At 40.2% G+C, this 16,765-nt stretch overlaps 1 protein-coding gene across 1 annotated transcript in view; it reads right to left on the reverse strand.

The window, feature by feature from the left end:
* C17H8orf34 (chromosome 17 C8orf34 homolog) overlaps positions 1 to 16,765 on the reverse strand; it is a 338,603-nt gene that overhangs the window by 144,362 nt on the left and 177,476 nt on the right. The window contains exon 8 of the mRNA XM_036830419.1: positions 3,913 to 4,048. Coding sequence (XP_036686314.1) covers positions 3,913 to 4,048 — 136 coding nt within the window. The remainder of the gene's footprint in view (positions 1 to 3,912; positions 4,049 to 16,765) is intronic.

Raw genomic sequence — 16,765 nt, forward strand, 5'->3', positions numbered from 1 at the left:
TAAAAAAAAAAGGACAGACAGAACCCTAGGAGAAATGCTAAAACCAAACCTATACAGACAAAATCACACAAAGAAGCATACACATACACACTCACAAAAAGAGAAAAAGGAAAAAAAAAAAATATATATATATAAAGGAAAACAGCAACCAAATCAATAAACAACTCTACCAATGATAATTAGCTCTAAATACTAAACTAAGATAAACATAAAACCGAAACAAATTAGATGCAGATGCAGAAAGCAAACCCGAAGTCTACAGTTGCTCCCGAAGTCCACCGCCTCAATTTTGGGATGATTCGTTGTCTATTCAGGTATTCCACAGATGCAGGGTACATCAAGTTGATTGTGAGATTTAATCCGATGCTCCTGAGGCTGCTGGGAGAGATTTTCCTTTCTCTTCTTTGTTCGTACAGGTCGTGGGGTTCAGCTTTGGATTTGGCCCTGCCTCTGCATGTAGGTCACCTTCTGGCGTTTGTTCTTGGCCCCGACAAGATGGGGTTAAAGGAGCAGCTGATTAGGGGGCTCTGGCTCACTCAGGCCGGGGGGAGAGAGGGGTACGGATGTGGGACGAGCCTGGGGCAGCAGAGGCCAGCGTGACGTTGCAGCAGCCTGAGGTGCGCAGTGCGTTCTCCCGGGGAAGTAGTCCCTGGATCACGGGACCCTGGCAGTGGCGGGCTGCACAGGCTCCCGGGAGGGGAGGTGTGGATAGTGACCTGTGCTCGCACACAGGCTTCTTGGTGGCTGCAGCAGCATCCTTAGCGTCTCATGCCTGTCTCTGGGGTCCGCGCTGATAGCCGCAGCTCACGCCCGTCTCTGGAGCTCGTTTCAGCGGCGCTCTGAATCCCCTCTCCTCGCGCACCAGGAAACAAAGAGGCAAGAAAAAGTCTCTTGCCTGTTCGGCAGCTCCAGACCTTTTCCTGGACTCCCTCCCAGCTAGCTGTGGTGCACTAGCCCCCTTCAGACTGTGTTCACGCCGCCAACCCCAGTCCTCTCCCTGGGATCCGATCGAAGCCCGAGCCTCAGCTCCCAGCCCCCGCCCGCCCCGGCGGGTGAGTAGACAAGCCTCTCGGGCTGGTGAGTGCTGCTCGGCACGGATCCTCTGTGCGGTAATCTCTCCGCTTTGCCCTCCGCACCCCTGTTGCTGCGCTCTCCTCCGTGGCTCTGAAGCTTCCCCCCTCCCACCCCCCGTCTCTGCCAGTGAAGGGCTTCCTAGTGTGTGGAAACTTTTCCTCCTTCACAGCTCCCTCCCTGAGGGGCAGGTCCCGTCCCTATTCTTTTGTCTCTGTTTTTTCTTTTTTCTTTTGCCCTACCCAGGTACGTGGGGAGTTTCTTGCCTTTTGGGAAGTCTGAGGTCTTCTGCCAGCGTTCAGTAGCGTTCAGTTCTGTAGGAGTTGTTCCACATGTAGATGTATTTTTGATGTATTTGTGGGGAGGAGGGTGATCTCCACGTCTTACTTCTCCGCCATCTTGAAGGTCCCCTCCAGTGGTATTTTAAAAATATTATGTGGACACAAAACTGGACACTACCCACAGTCCTCCAGTTTCTGACTTCTGCCTCAGATAACAGCTCAGCCCTGGCTTAAAAAGTCTAATTCTCACAGTCCTAAAAGCCTTACTTGTAACTAGAAGAGGTGAGCCAGCAACACAAATTGATGTTTGACAACTAACTGCAGAAAACTCTGATAACTACATCAGTGCATCACAGAGGTAGTCCACTCTAAATAGTACTGGGAGACAATTCTCCGTGAATCTCTCACGTGCCTGCATATCTTGTGAGCAGAGACACTGACAGCCTTTCTTTCCAACAATCTGTTTGGGGATGTTTGTATAGCAAACAGCCTTGGAAGATAGATATGGGGTCTCTCTCTAGAGCAATGCTAACTTCACATAAAATACTCAGGTTTCCTAAACTCAACGTTCCTCTCATATACTGTAACCTGCTGTCCTCTGTGGGTCATCCCATGAGAGTTGTGGCTCAGGGAACCAATGAAAATGCTAATACTCTGACAGTTGTTACTCTCATGAGTACTAAGTCCTTGGTCTCTGACCCAGGAGTTTCATGTCTTTTGCCAGCATCATAAAACAGTATTAGGTTGCAAACAGAGTAAATTTTCAGGTTCCTCACAGTTTTTGACAACTGATATTAGTTTTTCTTCCACTCTAAACTCTGGCTACAGCAGCTACTCTAAAATCAACAGCCTAGTGTCTTCTACCATACTTCTTCCATTGATTTCCCTGAATCAATCTTGATTTTGAAAGTACAGTATTGCCTTATTCTCCATCAAGGCAATCATGAACTCGCAGCATTTCAGACACCTAAATCTCTTTGTAGCTCATCATTTCTATCTATTTCAGGCTTCCTTCTTCAACTTCAGACAATAGCTTGGTGTTTAGTAATAAAACAAAACAACTAAGCAGGCAGACTGTCAAGCTATATTGCTTGGGTTTGAAACTGTGTTTTGCCACTCACTAGCTGTGTACTTTGGTCACACAGAAAGAACACAATAAATGTAATTATTATTCAAAAATTTCAGTTAGGAGTTTACCTTAAATGCAGGTGGCCTGTAATTTATAATCTAACTTATCACTGGGAAACTGAATGTAAATAATATAGGGCTATGAATGGGTTTGGTCCTTTCCCAATTCAAATCCTTAATACTTTAGTAAAACATACCGTTTTCATAGGATTTCCTTTCAAAAAGAAAACACCTCATATCCCAATCTTCTACAAATAATATGAAGGACCAAGGACCAAGCACCAACCTCTCTCCAGTCAAACTGTAAATGTACAAATACACTATAAAGTTCTTTTAAACTGCCAAACAACTCTTCCATAGATGACCTTGCACACTCAGGATGCCTAAATATCATCACATAAATATTAGCCGTTTTCTTCACAGCCCTAATCGAAAAATCAATCCACCCAAATATTACTTGTCTGAAGCAACGTTTCCATTGGTGTTTTCACTGTGCTATGCCATTTCTCTTAATGGTCTCAAATAATATCCCCTGATTTTCTATTTATTTTTATTTCTATTTCTTTTTATTCTTCTAAGCCTATGACAATTAAAATTCCAAAGGGGTAAAGGCAAGGAAAAGCTACAAAAATCTGATTTGATTTTCCTACACTTCCCCCCCCACCCAGTTCCAAGCCACTAATCCCCTCTCAAACTGTACAATAGAACAGCGAGACATAAAGAAAAGGAGATAAAACTGGCCAGCCAGCGCATTGTTCTTGCTAATCTTCACCATTTACATAAGGGTTAGAAGGCTTGTTTTATCATTTAAACAGGCTTAAAAGCCTCTTTGCAAATGAGATTTAGTTCCTACAAAAGAATGAATTCTAGCTATTTGGTGAGTTTCTGCTAGACCAGCACCGGGAGCTGACTTGGCAGTAACTTAAGCTACTTCTTTGGCCACATACAGTGTATGCAAGGATTGCTTTCAGCTGCCAACACTGAAAGGCATCAAGCTGATTAAATTCTTTCCAGGAGGTGAACAGGATGAGGAGCACGTTAAGAGGCCAATAATATCAGATCTAAAACTGTACCTGGGCAAACTGTCCTTTATGCAGGTGTTTAGAGTGGCTTTGAACTTTTAGAGCCCCTTGAATCTTCCTTTGAAAAGGAACAGAAGGGCAGACAGCAAAGGAAATTCAGAGACAGAAAGTCTTAAAATAGTCTCCAGCTGTGAAGTAAAGACAATCTAAACGCTTTGATTCATTGTCGGTCTGAGTGGCATTGGGCACAAGGATAACTGTACAACTAACTCCCTGTCAATGTCAGCACAAAAGATAACCAGAAGGAAAGATTTTCTTAACACAGAGGAGTACACCCTTTGCATCAAAATCTTAGATTAAAAAAAATCAATATCATGTTTATACAAAGATATACCTATTATTTGCTTTACCTGGCACACCTTGAACAGATGTTCAGTGTGACTTTGGCCTGAGGTTCAGCAGAATGAGTAGCTCGACCTTGGTTAAATTTGTTCCCAGAAGGTACCAGGGTAGTTACTCCCTCCATTCTTAAATCATCAAGATCCTCTGTAACAACATAAACAATTGCAGAGAAAAAAATTAACTCTAATAGAATAAAGGAGAAAAGTCCAGGTTTTCAGATATCTGCCAGTAGTTGGTTAGCAAAACATTATATTTCCACTTTGCAAAAATCTTACCTCATGCATCAATTAGTTTTCAAATTATTTCTAGATGTAGTTGGAGAAGATTACATGAGAAGATTTACAGGAGCAAAATGGTGAGAGATGCATCTGTCTGGACGATGGGCAGACCATATATGACTTTGGGACGTGGATCCACAACTTCTTTTGTAACCACTCACAGAAGTCAACCATAATCTCTACAGCAATTGGCCCCAAATGGTCAGGAGTTAGTCAGTGACTTCCCCCTTCCAACTAAGAACAATCCAGAGGAAGACAAATATGCTCCCAAACCAATCACACAAGGTCATTCATTTCTAATTTGCCTGCTTTGAGCTTCCCCATCCAACACCCTCCAATCACAATATACCTGAAGCCTTCTCTTTTTTCATTCTAAACCATTCCTTTTTGTCTGCACCTTGGAAGGACAATAGTATACCGGTATAGTCACACCCCAGGTGTTCACTGAAGCCTCCTATTTTTTTTCCAGGCCCTCAATCAACACTTAAAAAGTCTGTTTCTCTTGTAATTTAGTCCTGATGCAATTTGTACATGATCTCTTGCTTTATTCAGAGGATAAGGAATCTTGTAAAAAGGATTCTATTTACTTGCTCTCAGCCTTAGCAAAAGAGGGACATAAAGTTTCAAAAGATAAATTATAATTTTGCCAAAACATAATCCACGATTGAGGATACTACCTATATAAGAAGGGAAATCGCTCTTTCCTGATAAGGCTGTAGACTATCCAAACATCTTAGACCTCTCACAAACAATCGAGAGGATTCTAGCTGTGTTAAAATAAGACAACAGGCCCATAACGAAGTTGCTTATGCTAAGCCCACGTTACCAAACTGATACTTAATTTAATCACAGTTTAAGCTCTCTCAGCAATGGAATCCTAAACAATCAGGAATCACCTGGTCAGCACTAGTGAGTTAATTTGCCTGATAGACCCCTGCTGTCCCCTAAAGGAAAGTGACCTTGCCACGACCAACCTGTTGTTTGCTAGTATAGCTTCCTGCATCCACTGCCTTCTGTCTATAAAAGTCTTTCATTTTGTACAGCTCCTTGGAGTTCCTTTCTTCCTGCTAGATTGGATGCTGCCTGATTCATGAATCATCTACTCAGCTGAATTTTGTTTCTAAGAACTGAATATGGCAAACAAGTGTCAAATTTTCCTGAGATTGTGACTAGTCTAAGTCATAAACACACCTTCTGTTATCTGAAGAAGATTAGTCAACACACTACTTCCACAGGCAACCCCAAATGAAATCCTTTCATCTACTTGCATATGAGCAATCTGGGTGTGTCCTTAGAGGTTCAACTTAACTTCATGGGAGTCAAAAAAAAAACTCATCACCTTGACCCAGTTGTATAGGTATAGTCCCCTTGTTGTGGGGTAATAGCCACCCCTTCAAAACTCGCTGCTTCTGCTTAACTAGTTATAAGCGCCCCTCTCTTCTCATGGTTCCTCATGTCATGCGGCAGACAGTCCTACTGCCTGAGAACACACAACACTTTTCAGTTAGCTAATTAGCCTCCCATGAGATTCTGTTAGTCTCTCCCCCTCACACTATTCACTATTCACCACTATTCACCACTGAGACACCCTGACTTGCCCACCCTCCTCCCCCCAACCAGGGGAAGGGGACCTTAACATTTTCTTAGCTCAATTAGGAACTCGCTATACCTCATTCAGTGTTTTTAAGGACTCCCGTTGAAAACTCTGACCTAATGTTATTTGTTGACAGATCATACCTCAAAACTTGAAACTGGAGCAGAACACGCTAACACCAATTTAAGCTTGCCTGTAGAATACAGTCCTCTACCCGAGGGAAAAATCAGCCCAAAGGGCAAAGCCACTGCCCTCCCTTGAGCTTATCAACTAGCCAAAGACCACAGAGTAAATATATATCAGGCATGCTTTTTTAAAAAAACCATGACTTTGGGATGCTTTGGAAACAAAGGGTCATCTCTGCTGGAACCCCCATCAAAAATGGACAAGATGTTTAACACACTTTTAGATGCACTCTTACTTCATAAAGAGGTAGCTGCTGCTGTAAAAAAGAAATAACATGGAAGCTAAAAGAAATACTCCAGCAGATCATTTGCCAAACAAAGCAGCCTTAACAACAGTTTTGATCCCATCGAAACTCTTAAAGGATGAATCCTTAAAGAATTCAAAGAAACCATTATAAAAATATCAATATTTAGCCCCTCATTTTGAAAAGAAAAATGGAAAAAGAAAGTGGTTCTGGCTTCACTCAGATCATCTCAGGTGCTCCCAAGACAGCCGCTTGGTGGCACTAGACGGTTTCAAATCGATATTAGCTAAATTTCTCCATGAAACTACTCATCATGGTACAGATAAATTGGTTACTATCTTAAATCAACATGGCTGGGGAAACTTTAAAAAGACAGCTGAGGTCATTTTTAAGTCACATGCACTTGTCAACAGCATAACTCTAGAGAACCTGTGAATGTGGGAAATGACCAGGAACCAAAGCTTCGAAGGTCCTTTGAACACCTCATGATGTATTTTATATAGCTTCTACTTTTCATGAGATTTGAACATATTTTAGTTATTGAATGTCTATATAATTTCAGGGTGAGTTTAAACATCTCTTTGCCAAAAGCTATAATCTTCACAGTTGCTAAAAAGCTCGTCGATTTTGTGGATTCCAATCTTGGGAATATAAACTTTTATATTAAGTGACCAAGACACACACTTCACAGGAAATATTATTAAAAAAAAACAAAAAAACTCTTTAAAGTATTACCCTTTACCTCAGAAACCACACTGCTCTTATCACCTACAAACTCTGAAAGGTGAAAAGAATCAAAGACATCTTGAAATAAAATTAACGAAACTTTCAGAAACCCTTGAGCTCCCTTGGTCAAAGGTACTCCCACGCACCCTTATGCCAATATGGTCCACTCCCTAGAGAACACATTCTTTATTTCCCTGTGAACTAGTTACTGGAAGGCCCAAGTGCATCAGGATTTACCTACAATACTATACTCTGCCCTGATGCATGTAGACATCGCAAAAATGTTGCCAGAGACTCATGGACTATACTCAGTCCTATCACTAACAGGTTAAGGTTGCATTCAAACATCTTAAACAAGCCTCTTCATGACATTCAACCATAAGATTTCATCTGTTGGGAGATACATCAGAGAAAAGTTGCTCTTGAACCTCATTGGAAGGGATTCTATCTGATATTGTTAACAACAAATACAAAAGGAAAGCTCCCTGGAGTAAATCCTTGGGCTCACATTTCACAACTAAAGAACATCCAGAACCAACCAAATTGGAAGCCCACTCTAATAGGGGACCATCAAAATGAAGATTCTCTAGAAGCAGCTGATCTTCACAGTAGACAGATGACCCAAGATCCTCAGAACAATCCGATGACCTCAGATAGTGGACAGCTTCTGCACAAGATATTGGATCAAAACCTTGCCTAATTACTATTTTGTTTTTTATCTGCTTATTTACATTCTTCTTCTAATTTCTACAGACCCCTGGTTATCACCCACCCATAATGGCCCTTCTTCTTTTATTCCCTTCTTACTAAATTGTTAGATCAGAGCATAATTATTCTAACACCAGTCTCAGATTTCCCAAATAGTACCTTCAAGCTTACTGATTGCTGGATATGCCATTCCTCACCAGACCTCCATGGTAAAAACCTAGGGCTATTTCCAGTCTCAACAAATGAGATCAAAGAGGAATTACAGCCAATGGCATTTCACTTGCACTTACGTGGACAAATGACCTTAAACAAGGTCATTTGCTACTTTCCTAGCAATGCCCTTCACAGATAAAGAAAAAAAATATTACAAACTATCAATTAGACCCTAGGTAATTCTAAATTTGAATTCAGAATTTCCTGGAATGATGGGCCAATTACTTAGTATCTGGAAGAGACTAATATAGATACAATGTGTAAACAGGCTAATGTAAGGTCTTGGTTTCAACTTCATGCTATGAATAATTTCTTTTTTCCTGGATATCCATGTATTCCTACCAGATACTACTTTCTCTGCAACCAGGATGGCTAGTTTTGCTTGTCTCAAATTAATATTTCATGCACTTTAGAAACAGTATTCCAAAACTTATCTGTGCACAGACACCTTAATTCTATAAGTCATCAAAGCAGGAAATTCAGATGTGCGCTCCAAAATGAGGTTACCCTCAATTATTTAGGCACTTTACCTGGGGGAGTTACTGACTTATTGTTTATGCAAACAATCAAAGCAGTGCTTCCAATAATAAGAATCATACAAACAAAAGGCTATGAGACATAGATCATTTTAATTCGGACAGAAGTTATAAATAATATCACCTCTACCTCAGACGAAATACAGATCAGTCTCAATTCCTTGGCAAGAGCAGTGATGGACAATCTAGATTTCCTGTTCACTAGTCACGACAGTACCTGTGCAATTGCTAATAGTTCTTGCTATACTTGGCTCAATGAAACAGGTAAGGTAGAAAAGGCTATCTATCACTTTAAGGAAAAAGCTACTTGGCTCACCAAGGCTGATCTTTATGACCTGTGGGATTGTTCTCTTAGCCTTGGTTGGATAATTGGGGTTCTTGGTTCTGAAGCATCTTAAACACACTTTTAATTCCTCTTGTTTTTGTCATAGTGGTCATGATGCCAGTCCACTGAACTCTATCCAGAGCCTTATATGCTTTTATGCAGCCACTCTCTCATCAGATGATCACCATTTTAATACAATACCGAAAAGATTAAGAAGCTCTTGTGATAAAACTGACTACGGAGACAAGTCGACGATCATGAAGCAGTGAAGATTTGGATCTTGAGTCTTGTCTTTTGGCCAACTTCCTGCCAGGGAGAGAATGACTAAAAGAGAGGACTGAGAGACTGAACGTACAAAAAGACAATGGAAAGATCATATATGACATTAGAACAGTGACCCACAACCTCTGATGGAAACGATCAGTGAAGCCAAATCACAACCTCTGCAGCAGTTGGCCCAAAGCACTCAGGACCTGGTTCATAGAGGCCAGATCCCCTCCTTTTGCTCAACTCAGAACCAAGCAGAGAGAGCCAAATATGCTCCCCAAGCTAAATGCGTATCTCCACAAATGGCAAACTTCAAATATCTAAAGGTCTGTCACACGGAAGAGATATCAGAGTTCCCAAAGTCAGTAATATTAAGGAGAGACTCTAGCCAACTAGAAATTTCTTTGAAGCAAGCAGTAATACTTTTTCATCAAGGAATCTCATGATTCTTAAGGTAACAGTGGTAGAGAAAGATTATGTAAAAATAACCTCATGGGAATTTTTAAAAATATACTTGTTCTATTTCGATACTTTGAAGTCAAACTCTGTAGTGACTGTTAATGTCTAGTTAAGAAGTTAGATAACTATAATGTAATGTGATCTGCTCTATCCCAGAAAAAAAACAAAAATAAATGTTTTATATGTTATGGAAAACATGTAAAAAATCAACTAACTGAAGTTAAAAACAAACCCACGAAACTGCCAAATATTATCTGTCAGCACTTGACAGTATTCTATTTTAATCATGTAGATTAGTTTCAGTTTTCTAACTGAAACCTAAATGATAAAAGAATTATTAGGAAGTTGAATAATGAGGTAACAGTTGAGTAAAAGTATACAAGCCACACCAGGTGGTAAAGGACTCTTCAGAGGGATGTAAGAACATGAAAAAGCAGAGATTTGAAGGGACATAGTATATCAGGGAAAGTTATACAGCTATATGACCATAACCTGAGATGTATAGGGATAGAAGAATGTAATACTGGAAAAGAGTTTAGTCTCAGATGATGAAGGGAGATAGAGTCATTGAATCTGTGTTTTATAGAGATCATTGTAGATGTACTTATTGAAATAAACAATTTTCTAAATTTACAAAATTGCTTTTCTGATAACTAGAGATACGAAATAAGTTTTTCTCACTTACTATTGTAATCTCACTGTCTTAGAAGTGTGTGTAGCACAGGGTAGGCATTCACTGATATTTGCTGACTACAAGACTTTTTTTTTTCTGCAAATGATAGGCCTGAGCTCCCCTGAGACATCACTCAGAGCACTTATCAGACACCTGTCTCAAGAGAAGATTTTTGTATAATTTGATAAACTTGGTTAATCAACTATTTGACAAGTTGATCTTTATGTGGAATTCGCTTTTGGAAAATTGGTTTTTGAAGGAATACATATGTTGCACTTGCCTACAGCCATTTGGCAAAGTGAAAACTGGAAACAAGGAGTCGAGGCAGGAAGAAGCCTGTATCCTCCGTAATGGATGTATCAGCTGCTGAGGGCCTGGGGTAAGGAAGTAACAGTAGCAAGAGAGAGAAATGCATCAGAAGGTAATTTCAGAGGAAGATTCAACAGGTTGTCGTGAATAACTGCATGTGAAATCCTTGCAGGTTTCTCTATATTACCACTTTCAGGGAATATAGGAAGAGATAACATCTTTGGTTTCACACATGCTTAGATGGAGCTATCGTCAAGATATCCATATGGATGTTTGGTATTAGAAGGGCAAGTCTGGAGTAATGGAGTATGGAATGAAGCTATAGACCATATGGCTGAGAAAAGTTGATAGAATTATCAGCCCAGCAGTTAAAATCAAGCAGTGACACTTCTTATGTCTAACTTTCTTTACAAGTGAAATGTGTGCATTATATATGAATATTATATTTAAAAGAAGAGTACCATATTTATTCTTTTTCACAATAGAAAGCCCAAAGCAGTAATTTATTTTTAAAGGTAGCCGATAAACTTGTGATGCATCTTTTGAATCACAGGGTTACTATAGAGAAAAATGAACTAATTTATGACTAAACACATGAGCACTTTATCTTTATGCAATCCAAATAACCAAGAATTAATCAAGCAAAGAATTGTTTTCATTTAATTTAAGGAAATAACAGCTGCCTAGATGAAATAATCCCAGGACATTCGTTTCATTCAAGTGTAATCCATGAAATAATTTACAGCTGCTTGAACTAGACAATGTGGGATATGAGTGAATTTTCACATCTGTTTCTAGGAACAAAAATTAAAAGCTTTCCAAACATAAGTCCCTTCACAGTGATTCAGTGATGGGTTACACAAGAATTATATGGCAGTTTTTCCCTGTATTGCAACTGTTTGGTTGATTTACGTCGATAGAGCTGATTTGGTCAAATATTTTAAACAGATGTTATATATGCTGAGTGAATTATTAAAAAAATAAAACAAATGTTAAGAAAACATATAAGAAATTAGACAGGTTTTAATAAAATATTTATGAATACTTTTTTGTTATGTGAGACAGCTAAACTATTTCCTTAAAAAAGGGAAAGAAAGAATTGAGAGCAAAACATAATTCACTTTGCTGGGATAAATTCTGGTTGAAAGGTGGAAGAAGGATGTTGAGGCCATGCTTCTATTGGTTCTCTATTTCTACAGTCATGCCTCCAATATGAGTTCGGTTTTCTTTCTCAGTATATCAGTGTAGTATGGCTCAACTAGATTCATAATTGATAAGAACAAAATGGTAGACATGAGAAATTATAGGCTGGAATTTTTTAGAGTAAACTTAGTTTAAAAAATTTAAGTTAGCATTGCATTTTTAAAAGTTTGGTGGAATTTAAAAGCTGAGTTGAAGTTTCCCTTTTTAATGAGAGAGAGTAGGTTACAGAATATTTACTTTCCTTGACCACATGAGATCAATAAACAAAGAAAGTGATTTGGCCAGTAGGTTAGGGAAAACGTTTATGTAAACTTAAATTTACATTCGTTCTTTATCTTCTATTGTTAACTGAAAAGAGCAAAAAACTTTCTGAGATATTTTTTGTTAGCTACCAGTTCCTGTTTAATTTCTTTGACCATCAACAGCCAAATACATGATGATCACAAACATCTGTAAAAATTTATGGGCTGGAACTTGTTCGCTTAGATTGCAAATGAATCACAAGACTTGTGTTAATTGAACCCATCATTACATAAACTGTGAAGGCTTCTCTGTTAGTCAGAAAAATTAAGATATCTGGGAGTGGTTTTCTCCTTCCAGTCTGTAAGAAAATACTAGTGCTTCTAACAAATTTAAACCCAAACATTACTCAAAGTCTGATTTCTGCATCAGAGTACATCTATATTTTCCTCAATTTGCACCTACCACAAATTCAAAAGATTATATTGTATACACAAAAAAATTGACTTCCTCCTGAAACTTTTGTCACCCTCTAAAGGTTTGACAGATAGACGTTGTGAACAAGTCTCTTTATTTTAAAAATAACTGAAATTCCAGGCATGTGGACTCATTTCAGGTGAGGTTAGATACGCAGACTGTCTGGTATGACTGAAATCTTGGTTACAGCCCTAATTGAAGTGAGGACACCTCGTGACCAACACAGAAATCTAGACACAGCCAGAGGAGGAGCACCAAGGACCAGACTTGAGGGGTAGGAGGGGGAGGCCACAGACAGGAGATGAGCAGAGCTAAGTAGAGGTGTTCAGGAATAGAACTGGAAAACAGAAATGAGGCAAACCAAGCACAGGGTTCACAGTGTCGACATGAGCAAGGCAAGGAAGGCTGGTTAATCTAAAAGGCTGGGATTAGATAGATTATTAATTTTGGTAGGATGATGGGTAAAATATGTAATTTTTTAATGAAAATCATACAAAATCTTGCAGAGCTCATCATTTTAACCACCATTTAAAAGTGTACTTAATTTTAATTCCCCTGGGACATGTCTCTGGCTAAAGCACTCGTATCATTTCTCTCTCTCAATAGTGAGAAAGCATTTCTCATCCCAATGGTTTAGTTATGGAATGATTACTTACCCTATTAGGTACCATTATGTTACAGTAAGCATCGTTTCAGCCATTACAGGTGATACATCACACTAACACTTATTTTTTTGTTTGTTTCTAAACTACTTATGAATGTTATTTAATATAATTTTTATGTTCCCATAGGCTCTGTGTTAAATAAATAAGGTCTTATGTTGGGAAGTTCCTACGTGCACTGTATCAATTTGTTGCTTGCTGATGAACTTTTGACCATAAACCTAATAATTACACCCTATACCATACTGGATGATATTTTTATTCTTGATCCAGACCACAAGTGTCAACTGAGCTCATTTTGATAAGTGTTTCTGCATTAATTACATAATTTCCTAACTCAAAATAAGCCCTTTGGAGAGAGTATGATAAATTCATACACTAATTGCTATAGTCCCAATACTATACAGTTTCGGTATCCATGCTCTAAACTTGTCTTTAGTAAAGGTGATTCTGCCTGAAGTCAGTTGACTTCCCACACATGACACAAACACATAAAACTAAATTGCTATGAGGTTAGTGATTAAACTCAGAATTTATTTTTAGTTTACCTTTTACTTGGATTTCAAGTGTAACAAGTCTTGGTGGTGAACGCCTCCCACCATCACCCGCCTTTCCTCTTTCTTTTCTTGTATTCTAACTTTCTTTTTGCTTAAGTCTTCAGTTTTGATAGTACCCTTCCTTCACTAAAGCCTCAACAGAGTAGACTTCTTTCGCTTCAACTGTTCTCCATTTTATTTCCTTTGTACTTGGCTACCCTCCTCTGAACTTTGCGCTTGTTGATACTGAGATTTTCGACTCACCATGCAATATTCTCAATGAAGCAAATTTTAACCAACTAAACGCATGTTAAAAAGTAAAAATAAAATATAAAAAAGTACTTTAGTATGCTTGTCACATGTGTTGGGATCCTAAGTCCAATATGGTTAGTCTAAAAAAGATGTTAAGTCTCATAACTGCCTCCTATCCTCTCTCCTTCAATCTTCCTTCATTTCTGTTTTATGTAGAGCCCTTTGGGATAAGTAAAAAAAAAGAATCATATTTTTAGGAAAAATAAAAAAAGAAGATCGTGGCTGGTCATATGCTAAACTTACTGCTGATGTATCTTGGACGTGGCTGCCAACTCCTTCTCCCTTGTGGTGTGCCACAGGCGAGAAGCAGTCACAGGACACACCTTTCCCATCACCGAGATACAAGCCACATGCCACAAGATGTTGCCACCCTGTCTGACACGTTGTAAATCCACTTTCCATTCTGTGATGCTTTCTTGGAATTCACATGCTGTTCTCATCCCTTACACTTCAAGCCACAAAACGTTGCCACCACACATTAAATTCGACAAGATTATTTTCATCTTGTTCCATTTTCTTGGATAGTTGCCTCTATGGAACTGTTCTTCAATAACATGTCAAGCAGGATGATACCACCTAAGAACCTCATCTCACTTCCTACATTATATAAATTTTTGAGTTTCCTAAAAAAGAGTACTTGGTGATAAGAAAAAAACCATAAAAATCTACAAGTGAACTGATACTATTCACTATAGTCACAATTGACTACGCAATATACTCCCTATAGCAACCCTAGCCTCTTCCTGTGCCATGAACAATCCAAGATCATTAATATCTTCATGTCTCTGCACTTGCTGTGTTTTCTCCCTCGGGTGCCCTTGCCCCAGATATGACCATACTGTCTTTCTCTCCCTTCATTCAAGTCTCTGCTCAAATACTGCCTTATAAGAGGGGATTTCCTTGACTACGCTATCTAAGAGGGCATCTTCTATTATTCTTTATCCTTGTTACCTCTCTTTATCTTCAGAACAACTGTTACATCCTGGAATTATTACATTTTTAATTTATTTGTTCATCATTTGATTCCTCACTAACGAATTCTCAACATGGCAGAGACTGTCTCACATTTCCTATACCTGGAACATAAGAGATGCTCAATAGGTATACATTGAATGAATGAGTGACTGAATCATCCAACACCATGATATACATGTCACTGTTACTCCATTTTATTAATAAGGTATTTTACAGATAAAGTCCCTCAGGAAGTGTGAAGGACTTCACCAGAGCACACAGTATTAATTGGAAGAGACAGCAATTGAAGCCTGATAGGTCTGGCTTTAGAGGTGAGGGTCACCTTCTATGTATACACACAAATACCTGTAACAAATGATTTCTCAAATTAGTAGCTATATAAATTATTATTATTAACACAGGATTATTTGTCTTCCATGTTTCAGCAGACTTACACTGAGTTAACTCCATGTATAAGATACTATTCTCCAATGCCAAATTTTAGAGGAAAACCATCATTTGTTGAGTCCCTATTACATTTTAAGAACCCTTTTAGGTGCTTTGAGATGTCACACTTCATTTTGCTCCACAAAACAACCCTCCAAGGCAGTGGTTCTCAACCATGGGTGATTTATTCCTCCCTCCACTACAAGGAGACACAGGACACCACCTGAAGACATTTTTGGTTGTCATAACTTAAAGGAGGGTGGGGGGTGGATGCCACTGGAATCTAGTGGGTACAGAACAGCCCTTCACAACAAAGAATTATCCAGCCCCAAATGGCAATAGTGCTGGGGGAACTTCAAGATGGCGGACGAGTAAGACATGGAGATCACCTCCTTCACCACAAATACATCAAAAATACATCTACATGTGGAACAACTCCTACAGAACACCTATTGAATGCTGGCAAAAGACCTCAGACTTCCCAAAAGGCAAGAAACTCCCCACATACGTGGGTAAAGCAAAACAAAAAAGAAAAAACAGAGACAAAAGAATAGGGACGGGACCTGCCCCTCTGGGAGGGAGCTGTGAAGGAGGAAAAGCTTCCACACACTAGGAAGCCCCTTCACTGGCAGAGACGGGGGGTGGGCGGGAGGGGGGAAGCTTTGGAGCCACGGAGGAGAGCACAGCAACAAGGGTGCAGAGGGCAAAGCAGAGAGATTCCCGCACAGAGGATTGGTGCCGCCCAGCACTCACCAGCCCGAGAGGCTTGTCTACTCACCCGCCAGGACGGGTGGGGGCTGGGAGCTGAGGCTCAGGCTTTGGAGGTCAGACCCCAGGGAGAGGACTGGGGTTGGCTGCGTGAACACAGCCTGAAGGGGGCTAGTGCACCACAGCTAGCCAGGAGGGAGTCCGGGAAAAACTCTGGACCTGCCAAAGAGGCAAGAAACCATTGTTTCGGGGTGCACAAGGAGAGGGGATTCAGAGCACCACCTAAATGAGCTCCAGAGATGGGCGCGAGCTGTGGATATCACCGCGGACCCCAGAGACGGGCATGAGACACTAAGGCTGCTGCTGCAGCCACCAAGAAGCCTGGGTGCAAGCACAGGTCACTATCCACACCTCCCCTCCTGGGAGCCTGTGCAGCCCATCACTGCCAGGGTCCCGTGATCCAGAGACAAGTTCTCCAGGAGAACACACAGCGCTCCTCAGGCTGTTGCAATGTCATGTTGGCCTCTGCTGCCACAGGCTCGCCCCACGTTCCGTACCCCTCCCTCCCCCTGGCTTGAGTGAGCCAGAGCCCCCTAATCAGCTGCTACTTTAACGCCGTCCCATCTGGGTGGGGAACAGATGCCCTCAGGTGACCTACATGCAGAGGCAGAGCTAAATACAAAGTTGAACCTCAGGAGCTGTGCGAAAAAAGAAGAGAAAAGGAAATTTCTCCCAGCAGCCTCAGGAGCAGCAGATTAAATCTCCACAATCAACTTGATGTACGCTGCATCTGTGGAATACCAG

The sequence above is a fragment of the Balaenoptera musculus genome, chromosome 17 (assembly GCF_009873245.2).
Source record: "Balaenoptera musculus isolate JJ_BM4_2016_0621 chromosome 17, mBalMus1.pri.v3, whole genome shotgun sequence".
In the NCBI taxonomy this organism is placed as follows: Eukaryota; Metazoa; Chordata; class Mammalia; order Artiodactyla; family Balaenopteridae; genus Balaenoptera; species Balaenoptera musculus.